The 11,748-nt window shown below is 42.2% G+C and overlaps 1 protein-coding gene across 1 annotated transcript in view; it reads right to left on the reverse strand.

Annotated features, from left to right (window-relative positions):
• Positions 1-11,387, reverse strand: part of TPTE2 (transmembrane phosphoinositide 3-phosphatase and tensin homolog 2) — a 91,736-nt gene extending 80,349 nt beyond the window's left edge. The window contains exons 1-2 of the mRNA XM_082365456.1: positions 11,281-11,387; positions 5,369-5,460 (exon numbers count right to left, since the gene is read on the reverse strand). Coding sequence (XP_082221582.1) covers positions 5,369-5,424 — 56 coding nt within the window. The 5' untranslated portion in view covers positions 5,425-5,460; positions 11,281-11,387. The remainder of the gene's footprint in view (positions 1-5,368; positions 5,461-11,280) is intronic.
• Between the last annotated feature and the right edge of the window lie 361 nt (positions 11,388-11,748).

Below are 11,748 nucleotides of genomic sequence, written 5' to 3' on the forward strand. Positions count from 1 at the left end.
GAATATTCCAATGCCAAGGACTAGTCACTGGTCATCATTCAGTAGAGAAGAAACAGGTAGGTAGATCAAGGATGGCCTATATAATATTTTAATTTTTTTTTCTGAACTAGAAGTAGAGCATGTTTAGAATGATTCCTTTTTATTTTTCTCTGAATTTATTTCAAAAAGATATTTGGTTATATTACCCAAAACCAAGCCTTCCCATCACTAAATCACTGGCTTGGATAATTTGATCTCTCTACAACTCAATTTCCTCATCTGTAAAATAAGACACATAAAAATGTACTTTGCATCTGTCAACTTCATAAGATCATGCTGAATATTCACCATTTCACAAATATTATTGGTTTTTAGGCAGCCTGCCTTCTTCATCAAATGTTATGCCTCAAAAAATCAGTACAGGAAAACAATATAAACTGATACATATTTTAAATTTCAAAAACACTTCAAGATTCTCAGAGTAATTCCCTGGGAAATCTTGGGTTCCTATCCAAGATGAGAAATAGCCTTCCTCCCAAAACTATAAAAGACGAATGGAAGTATGGATTCCAAGAAATAACACAAAACTGGAAGACTCTAAAGAGTCCACCCTTAACTGGTGGACAGACTGAGGAAAAGGGCTGCCAAGGGCAGCCTGGAGGGACTCAGTGGGAGGGGAAATTTTAAGTTCGGTTCTTGCCTTTCCCTTGAGTTGCTTGGAGACAATAAGTGCCTCCTCAGTAGAACCCAGCAGCAACTACCCAGATGTAGTTAGGATAAAATTAGGGTAGGATTAGGTTAGCTGATGAAAACAGGAAAGGGCTGAAGAGCAATCCTTGGGCCTTCACTCATCCACGCCCCATCTCCAAAGCCCCAGGTGACAACCTAGGGTGACTGCCTCCCCCAGTGCTGCCTTGCCCAGGAGCTGAAAGGTGACATACCCTGATCAGAGGATTTGCCTGGTCACAGTGTTTCATGGTTCCTGAGACTCTCTGTGCCCAGGCTCATCACCTCCACTCATGTTAAACTTACTGAGGAAAACACACCCTGGATCTTAGCTTTCAACAAGAGTGACATTATAATACGTCATCCAAGCCAGGATACTTTTGAAAGTGACAAGAATGCGCTATTAATAATTATGCTGAGACGGTCCCCAACCTTCAGCCCTTTCCTAATACAAGTTACCAGACAGAGGGGCCAATGGGCACAAGGAATGTGAACTCACAAGTCAAAATAGATACCTGAGGAGTACGACTCCTGAAAAATACAACAAACTGAACATCATATACCGTCTGAAGCAGAACCACTGCAACACAATGACTAAGATTTTTTTTCTAATTAAAAAAAAATTTTTATTGGAGTATAGTTGCTTTACAATATTGTGTTAGTTTCTACTGTACAGCGAAGTGAATCAGCTATATGTATACATATAGCCCCACTTTTTTGGATTTCCTTCTCATTTAGGTCACCACAGAGCACTGAGTAGAGTTCCCAGGGCTATACAGTAGGTTCTTGTTAGTTATCTTCTTTATACATAGTATCAATAGTGTATATATGTCAATCCAATCTCCCAATTCATCCCATCCCCGCTTTCCCCCTTGGTATCCATACATTTTTCTCTACGTCTGTGTCTCTATTTCTGCTGTGTAATAAGATTGTCTACACCAATTTTTTCAGATTTCACATGTATGTGTTAATATACAATATTTGTTTTTCTCCTTCTGACTTACTTCAATCTGTATGACAGTTTCTAGGTCCATCTACGTCTCTACAAATGGCCCAATTTCATTCCTTTTCATGGCTGAGTAATATTCCACTGCATATATGTTCCACATCTTCTTTATCCATTCCTCTGCTGATGGACATTTAGGTTGCTTCCATATCCTGGCTATTATAAATAGTGCTGCAATGAACATTGGGGTGCATGTGTCTTTTTGAATTATGGTTTTCTCTGGGTATATGCCCAGTAGTGGAATTGCTGGGTCATATGGTAGTTCTATTTTTAGTTTTTTAAGGAATCTCCATACTGTTCTCCATAGTGGCTGTATCAATTTACATTCCCACCAACAGTGCAAGAGTGTTCCCTTTTCTCCACACCCTCTCCAGCATTTATTGTTTGTAGATTTTTTGATGATGGCCATTCTGACCGGTGTGATACCTCACTGTGGTTTTGATTTGCATTTCTCTAATAATTAGTGATGTTGAGTAGCTTTTCATGCGCCTCTTGGCCATCTATGTCTTCTTTAGAGAAATGTCGATTCCTAACTAATCACTGAATCAAAAGTAAACAAAATGACTCCCTCTTGCGAGAACACCAGAATCACAACTAACTGCTGAACAATCATCCACAGGAAGACACTGGAACTCACCAAAAAAGATACCCCACATCCAAAGACAAAAGAGAAGCCACAATGAGATGGGAGGAAGAGTGCAATCACAATAAAATGAAATCCCATAACTGCTGGGTGGGTGACTCACAAACTCGAGAACACTTACACCACAGAAGTCCACCCACTGGAGTGAAGGTTCTGAGCCCCACCTCAGGCTTCCAAACCTGGGGGTCCGGCAATGGGAAGAGGAATTCCTAGAGAATCAGACTTTGAAGGCTAGTGGGATTTGACTGCAGGACTTCGACAGGACTGAGGGAAACAGAGACTCCACTCTTGGAAACCACACACAAAGTAGTGTGCACGTCAGGACCCAGGGGAAGGAACAGTGACCCCATAGAGACTGAACCAGACCTACCTGCTAGTGTTGGAGGGTCTCCTGCAGAGGCAGGGGGTGGCTGTGGCTCACGGTGGGGACAAGGACACTGGCAGCAGAAGTTCTGGGAAGCACTCCTTAGCATGAGCCCTCCTGGAGCCCACCATTAGCCCCACCAAAGAGCCTGTAGCCTCCAGTGCTGGATCGCCTCAGGGCAAACAATCAACAGGGAGGGAACTCAGCCCCACCTATCAGCAGACAAGCAGAGTAAAGTTTTACTGAGCTCTACCCACCAGAGCAACACCCAGCTCTACCCACCACCAGTCCCTCCCATTAGGAAGCTTGCACAAGTCTCTTAGATAGCCTCATCCACTAGAAGGCAGACAGCAGAAGCAAGAAGAACTACAGTCCTGCAGCCTGGGGAATGAAAACCACGTTCACAGAAAGATAGACAAAATGAAAAGGCAGAGGACTGTGTACCAGATGAAGGAACAAGATAAAACCCAGCAAAACAAATAAATGAAGTGGAGATAGGCAACCTCCCAGAAAAAGAATTCAGAATAATGATAGTGAAGATGATCCAGGACCTCGGAAAAAGAATGGAGGCAAAGATTGAGAAGATGCAAGGAATGTTTAACAAAGACCTAGAAGAATTAAAGAACAAACACCTAGAAGAATAAAGAACAAACAAACAGAGATGAACAAAACATCTGTATGTCTTCTTTAGAGAAATGTCTGTTTAGGTCTTCTGCCCATTTTTGGATTGGGTTGTTTGTTTGTTTTTGATATTGAGCTTCATGAGTCGCTTGTATATTTTGGAGATTAATCCTTTGTTGTTTGCTTCATTTGCAAGTATTTTCTCCCATTCTGAGGGTTGTCTTTTTGTTCTGTTTATGGTTTTCTTTGCTGTGCAAAAGCTTTGAAGTTTCATTAGGTCCCATTTGTCTATTTTGGTTTTTATGCTCATTACTTTAGGAGGTGAGTCAAAAAGGATCTTGCTGTGATTTATGTCAAAGTGTGTTCTTCCTATGTTTTCCTCTAAGAGTTTTATAGTGCCTGGCCTTACATTTAGGTCTCTAATCCATTTTGAGGGTTTTTTTGTGTATGGTGTTAGGGAGTGTTCTAATTTCATTCTTTTACATGTAGCTGTCCAGTTTTCCCAGCACCACTTATTGAAGAGGCTGTCTTTGCTCCACTGTATATTCTAGCCTCCTTTGTCATAGATTAGTTGACCATAGGTGCATGGGTTTATCTCTGGGCTTTCGATCCTGTTCCATTGATCTATATTTCTGTTTTTGTGTCAGTACCATACTGTCTTGATTACTGTAGTAAGATTTTTAAATACACATGAGAAGCACACTTAATGATACATGAGAAGATGTTAGCAACATGAAATGAGAATAAGAAACCATAAGGAAAAAACCCAAGAGGAAATCTTAAGTGTAAATGTATAATTGTTGAAATAAAGAATCCATTCATGGGATAAAGAGTAGTTTGGGTACATGTGAAAAGCAAATTAGAGTTGGAAGATGAGATTGAGAAACTCTCCCAGAAAATAGTAGAGAAGAATAGAGAGGGCTTCCCTGGTGGCGCAGTGGTTATGTTAAGAATCCGCCTGCCAATGCAGGGGACACGGGTCGAGCCCTGGTCCAGGAAGATCCCACATGTTGCAGAGCAACTAAGCCTGTGTGCCACAACTACTGAGCCTGCACTCTAGAGCCCATGAGCCACAACTACTGAGCCCGCATGCCACAACTACTGAAGCCCACGCGCCTAGAGCCTGTGCTCCGCAACAAGAGACGCCACCACAATGAGAAGCCCACACACCGCAACAAAGAGTAGCCCCTGGTCGCCACAACTAGAGAAAGCCCGCGTGCAGCAACGAAGACCCAACACAGCCAAAACTAAATTTATTAAAAAAAAGAATATAGAGGGAGAACATACAAAAGAAAAGCCAATTGATATGGAGCATAAAATCATATCTAACATCTGGATTATAGACATCTGAGAATAAATGAGAAAAAAATGGAAAAGAAAAAGCTGAAAAAAAATAAGGATAAATTTTCTAAAATTAAAGAAATATCACAAAGTGATCTTTCACCTTATAAATACTTAAATGGTCTTTACTAAGGGCCAGGCATTGTGCTGATGCTTCACAGATACTACTTCAATTGGTCCTCATTACATTCCTTGAGATAGTTACTATTATTTATTTTCACCAGTTCACAGATCTTGAATATTTGTGTATTTCTAATATCCATCATGCCGATTTGTAAACCACTAATCTCACTAATAAAAATGCATTTGTGACCTTCACTGTGGTAATTAGCAACATTTCAGGTGTTGACGGAGATGTGACAACTGAAGCCCTTGTAGTGGCCGTCCCTGGAAAATGGTCACCACCCATGGACAGCACATCCTCCATTAGGGCAACCAGCCACAGCTAAAGGACAAGTTTAAAGAGACCATGACTGGCACATGCATACTATTACTGACATACTGCCTAACCTGTGGTATTTAAGGAAATTACAGGCATAAAACAAGGTCTTTACATTTTGAGTTTGCTCATTTCATTTGCATACAGCTTACATTTATTATGAAAGAAGGTACACATGTACTCCCCATTCTATTAACCAAGGCTGAGAATTATGCTCAAAATTCAGTAAATTTGAATCTTATCACTTACTTATTTTTTTGATGCATGAACCAGGCATATAAAGAATTCTTCTTTAATCTCTGCATGGTTTGTTTTGTGGTCGAATTTAATCTACAATTAATCTAAGAAAAGGAAAAGCATGTATGCATTATATAGTCGATATGTTTAAAACACACATGATATCCCCCCAATTAGAAAGTCACACGTATGGACGCATTTCCAAAGTCTTGAATCCACAAACATAAAATCTGCAATACTGGGCAATTTTATCAAGCCTGTGAAACATGCATGTTAGCTCAAGAAACAGAGAAAAACATTTTTTGTGTGTTCAATAAAATTTAAGTTTAGCTCAAGCACAGGACTCTTTAAAGATTGCCCACTTGCTGGACAGGACCCAGGTAGTGAAACAAAACCCGTTTCAAACCAATTTTACATCATCATAGTGACATGATATTTCCATCCTGAAGTATTCTCTGCAGAATAAATCAAAGAATTGGGAAAGCTAAGAGATGTGACCCTCAGCATTTCATAAAGCAGATTTCATGGACGAAAACTGGAAGTCACTGGAGAGTAACACATTGCCAAGTAGACTGCCAAGTTAACAAGCGGTAATACTACGTCCACACGAGGCAGGCAGAAATGTGCCACCAGCCCCTAAATTCCGGGCAAGGAGAGAAATTTGAAAAGAAATAGAAAACAATTTTTTTTTTTCAAAAACAGACCAATTTGGGCATAAATGTTGATTCTGAGTTTAGGGCATGGGGCCCAGCCACCTGTGAATTCCATACCTTTGAGGCATACCAGCTCATGCACAGTGGGAGTAGGAAGCCCAAAGCTCGGAGGTACCGCCTGTGTTCCAGAGGCGAGGTGGACCCGAGACCCAGGGCGGCCACGGCACAGCCGGGTTCTTGGGCCCCCTCCCTGCAAGCCCTGGACCCACTTATCTGGAGGCAAGGCTGCTTTAGCAAAGGCAGAGGCGCTGCCTCTCGGAAGGGGCTGTGGGGCAGCGGGGAGCACTTTGTGACTCGGGTACAACCTTTCCTAAGCGGGAGCAAACTTTCCTCAAGATCCTGGCAGCCATTTTCTCTCCCGCTGCCTTTCAGGATAATGCCTTTTTCCTTCTTTCTTTTCCATTCTTTATTTTTAATTTCCCCAAATCAAGTCCGTTAAGTGAAATCTCGGCCCAGTTCCTGGCCAGCCACAAAGTTACCGCTAGTTGGTCCTACCTCGGCCTAGTGCCCCCTCCCCCTCCATGTCCCATGTCCCCATGCCCTGATGGTGACGGGGCTCTGCAGAATCAGCGGGAGGGGAGAGGAGCGTTAATTAGGGCTCCCCACAGCTGGGCACAAGGCAACCTTCCTGTCTACGGGGTCCGAAGACCCCCTTCCTGTCCCTTCTCCCCATCCTTCCTCCTCCCCACACCCTCCGGCTGTCCCTCTAAAACGTTATCCTCTTCTCACTCTGTGAGGGTGAAAGGGCAACATGGGCCGACATAAAGGGCAGAGGATGGGATGGGACGTCCTTGGCCAGAGGCCTCCACCCTAGGTCTTTACCTGGTGCTGCTAACAAGCCAGTATTAGAATAAGAACTCCGTGTCCATAGCAACACTAAACAACAGATTCCAGGTGGTCCTGAGATGTGCCAGAGTGGGGAGTACAATGAACTTGGTTCCAGGCTGCAGGGACTTAAAAACAGACGCTGTTCTCCTAAAGGACAGGGGTGGGGTATGAAGATCAAAGAGCCCAGGATAATCATCCCAGGGCAGACGGTCTCCCCTGTTACTTTTTCTTTTTCATCTAATGGAGGGGATGCTTGTTACATATTCTGATTCTAAAAAAGGTTACACTGAGCTTTTGGCTTCCCCTATAGGCTGGAGAGAATGACCCAGAGGGCTGAATATTTTCTGGCTAATATTAACTTTAAGTAAAATAAGCAAGGTTGATACAGGAATGCGGAGGAAACAAAATCATTTTACTCAAGGTATCAAGTCATAGGATTGAGAAGAAACAATCAAGTATTAGTTGTAAATTAAAAATACACCCATTTTCCTGAGTAAACCTGAAAGGTGTAAAGTAATACCAAACAAATGAAAACAAATATGGAAAAAAAGTTTTTAAATTTCAACTTTTTTTTTTTTTGGCCGCACCGCGGCTTGTGGGATCTTAGTTCCCCGACCAAGGATTGAACCCCGGCCACGGCATTGAAGCGCTGAGTCCTAACCACTGGACCATCGGGGAATTCCCCCAAAAAAGTTTTTAAAACATAAGTGAAACACTAGAATTTTTATATGGAAATTACAATATAAAAATTACCCCCAAAAGAGGAATAAAATATCAGTTTTACGTCTGTGTTGGTACATGTTATGAAGCTGAATAAATGGTCAGGTGAAGACATGGAAAAAAGAGATTAAAGCCATATTTACTTAGTATTATGTCTGTAAAGCACTTTGCAAGTTACAAAAATGAATAAAACATGGTCACTGACTTCAGTGTCAGGTTGATGACCTCAAGGCCAGACCATTCTGAAATATGCCCAGAGCATCCTACTTTCTGTGACAAAGACCTGCCCTAAAGAAACCTAGTTTACCAGAGCCTTTTCTGACCTTGGGGAAGGGCAGTAAGGTAACCCCAGCCCCCTCCAGCCTTCCTGTCTCAGATAAGAGGACGGAAAAAAGACTTAAGAAACTCTTCAGAAGATCACAGCCCTTGTTTCTTTATATGTTTTAAATTTTTGTTCAAAACTGGACTTGGAAAATAATGTAACAACTAGAAATCAGATTTTTCCCTTTCTCCAGGGTCTACTGTTGTTTTTTGTTTGTTAAGTGACCTTTCTGAACTCTATTCTTTGTACAGCATGACTACTGAAGTCAGCTTGGTCACCATAAGGGTCGGCTAGTAATTAGAGAGTCGCTCAGGTGCCCGGAACCAGTAAGTCTCCCAGGGGTTACCATGCAAGAAAGAGAAAACGGCTTCTGGCGCCGTCTCGTCTCTCTCCATTGTCTCCTTGTGCTCAGGCCTCCGCTGCCCTCTTTTCCCTTCTCTGCCATCTACCCCTCCTCTATACCCTCACTTCCCCCACACTAACTCTCCTAGCTAACTTCCCTTTTTCTCTTAAACTCTCCCCCCTCCCCTTTTCCTCTGAACGTTTCAGAAACTGTCCCTTTAAAATTAAGCCTATTGAGGATCCAGAAACTAAACCCTTCATTTCTTCTATTCTCTGAGCTAAAGCTATTCTCTGAACTTTGAGCCATAGTCATAGATTTTTCCCAAAGTAACCGAAGAGCCTCACAGATTTGCTGAGGAATTTAATACTGTTAACCTCAACTTATCAGCCTGCTTTACTCTGACTTGTATCAGCTAGTCTATATGCTGGTCGGCAAAGACCAGTCCCAACACTGAATAAAGACTGCTAACTGGGAAAATCCTGAAAGGTACCTAGAAATACAACTGGAAAAGCGTTACCGAACCAGGTTTGTTTGCCCAACACGCAGCACGCCAAATGCTGAGACGCCGAAGTTTGCAGCAGCGAAGGGGTTTATTCGCAAGGCAGCCAAGCAAGAAGACAGAGAGAACAAGTCTGAAACACACCTCATCCAAAGGCCCGGGAGCGAGGGGTATTTATGGGATAAAACTAAGGCGTGGGGAGCATGGGCAAAGCTAATTGGAGATAAGAAAAAGGTGAGGTGATCTTCTTTCTGCGTAGATACACCTAAGCCACCAGCTTCTTCCCAGTACGCATGCTCAGAAAATAGTGGTATTAGCATGCTCTGAGGATGCAGTTTTCCTGCCTTCTGATGTCAAAAGGACACCGAGCATGCTCAGTTGGAGGGTCGGTGGTCTTAACCAGTCTTAACCAGTCTTAACCAGCTGGAGCTCAAACTGGACACAGCTGACTCCAAGCTCCTGAAAAACAACTCAGGCAAACCTCTTATTTAGGCTACTCGAGGACCTGCACGTTTTTGTAAAAACAATTCAAGGGAGCTTGATCATTACAGGTGTAATGGATCTAACTGATGAGTACCTTCAGTTTCAAAACCAGCCTGCTAATTTATTTGATCAGGCTCAACAATCAATAGGTGGCTTCATAGGGCAATTTCTAGGGCTTTTCCAAAGCCTGTTGATTGGAACACAATTCAGCCTTGCACACAAAAATCTGATAAGCCTGTTCATGACTATTACGGTCAATTTCAGATTATTTTAAATGAAAATTCTGATCTTCCTTCAGATGTTGATTCCACTCAGGTAGCTTTTAACTCTATATTTATTTACAGGCTAAACCAGGACCTTTCCCTTCTAGTAAAAAGTGACATGGACATATATACACTACCAAACGTAAAATAGCTAGCTAGTGGGAAGCAACCGCATAGCACAGGGAGATCAGCTCTGTGCTTTGTGACCACCTAGAGGTGTGGGATAGGGAGGGTGGGAGGGAGGGAGATGCAAGAGGGAAGAGATATGGGAACATATATATATGTATAACTGATTCACTTTGTTATAAAGCAGAAACGAACACACCATTGTAAAGCAATTATACTCCAATAAAGATGTTAAAAAAAAAAAAAAAGGACCAGGATGAAATGGGAAACTATGTCCACTCCAAATTTAGTTAATCTGGCAAACCAGCTCTCTTGAATGCTAGATGAGTCACCTAAAAGGAAGACCACCGCAATGCTTAATCTTCAACTCCAGCAACTGAAAAGCAAAACCCTCCTAGTTTCTGTTATTATTGCAGAGACATTGGAAAAGAGACTTACAAATTTAAGCTCTTCGGGCACCAGCAGCCCTCTAACCAGCCTTTGAACAGACTCTCAATTCTCAGTGAGGGGGCTCTGAGGAACTACAGGGGCTTTTCCCAATCCTCTCTGTAACTGGCTTGGAGAAACATTTCTCCAGATTGGGGCTGAATCTCTTCCAGTCCTAACTGACATCAGATTCACACTCTTGGTTATCAACCCCACTACTATAAAGCAGTCCCTGCCTTGGAGTACTAGAACAGTTCAAACAGTAGGGACCTCTATTGAACCTCAAGATGCTTCTGTCTCTGAACCTATTTCCTTTTGTTTAGGCCCTTTGAGAGACACACACCTTTTTCTCCTTAGTTCCTTCACCCCTATGCATTTGTAAGGCTGTGACTCCTTAAAGAAGTATCATACCAGAATTTCCTTCTCTCAAAAGGGGGGAATAATTCTTTTTTTTTTTTTTTTTTCTTTTTTGGCCACACTGCAGCTGATGGGATCTGAGTTCCCCGACCAGGGATCAAACCCAGGTCCACGGCAGGGAAAGCCCGAGTCTTAACCACAGGACCACCAGGGAATTCTGGGGGGAATAATTCTAGAATTTAACAGTAGTCATCAAAGCAGCCAATCAGATGAATTAAATGACCCTGTGACATCTTTTATTTGCTCTGTCTAGAGCTGATCCTGGAAACACTAATCATTTGTCCCTATTGAATCAGCTACCACCCTCCTTACAGGCAAAACCTCCACTGATATTGGCAAAATTCACAGTGCATCTCCCATCAAGATTCAGAGAGATCCCTCAAAACCTCTTCCCAGAATTAATCAAGAGCCTATAAGAAGCCCTTCAAGGCATAAAGCCCATAATAGAAGATTACAGGCTCAAGGTCTCATTATCCCTTTTACCAATCCCTGTAATACTCCTATTGCCCCTGTGAGAAAACCTAAGGGTGAGGGTGGGGGTTTGTCTAGGACTTCTGAACAAGAAACAACATTGTTATGCCTAACATCCTGTTGTTCTTAACCCTCATATATTGCTAACATCCATTCCTATAGGAAGCACATTCTTTACTGAAATTGATTTATGCAATGCATTCTTTAGTATTCCAGTTGATGAAACTAGCCAATACCTTTTTCCCCTCACTTGGGAAGAAAAAAAATTCACCTGCACAGTAATATTTCAGAGTTTACTGAGAGTTCTACTTACTTCTTACAAATCCTGAAGGCTGATCTTGATGATAACAAATTCCCTAGAGGTTCCACTTTGTTGCAATATGTGGATGATCTGCTTCTCTGCTCTCCTTCTCAAGCCCCTTCACAGGAAGACAGCAACCACCTGCTAAAGCTTTTAGCCTTAAAAGGACATAGGTCAGCAAGGAAAAATTACAGTTTGCCCAAACCCAGTTTAGATATTTAGGGCATCTACTATCAGAACAAGGGCTACACCCAGATCCAGATAGATTTCACGATGTCCTAAGTTTCCTAAAACCCCAAACTAAAAGCACCAAAGCTAGTTGGTTATTGCTAAAATTAGATTCCAAATTTCCTTCTTATAGCCTAACCTCTTTAGTATGTTTTACTAAATAATAACAACCCTGACCCGATTTTATGGGAAAAACCATATAACATAGCCTTTAAGGCCTTATAGGAGAGTTTGATGAACCCATCTGCCCTT

The sequence above is a fragment of the Balaenoptera borealis genome (genome assembly GCF_965194805.1).
Source record: "Balaenoptera borealis genome assembly, chromosome: 18".
NCBI classification, from domain to species: domain Eukaryota; kingdom Metazoa; phylum Chordata; class Mammalia; order Artiodactyla; family Balaenopteridae; genus Balaenoptera; species Balaenoptera borealis.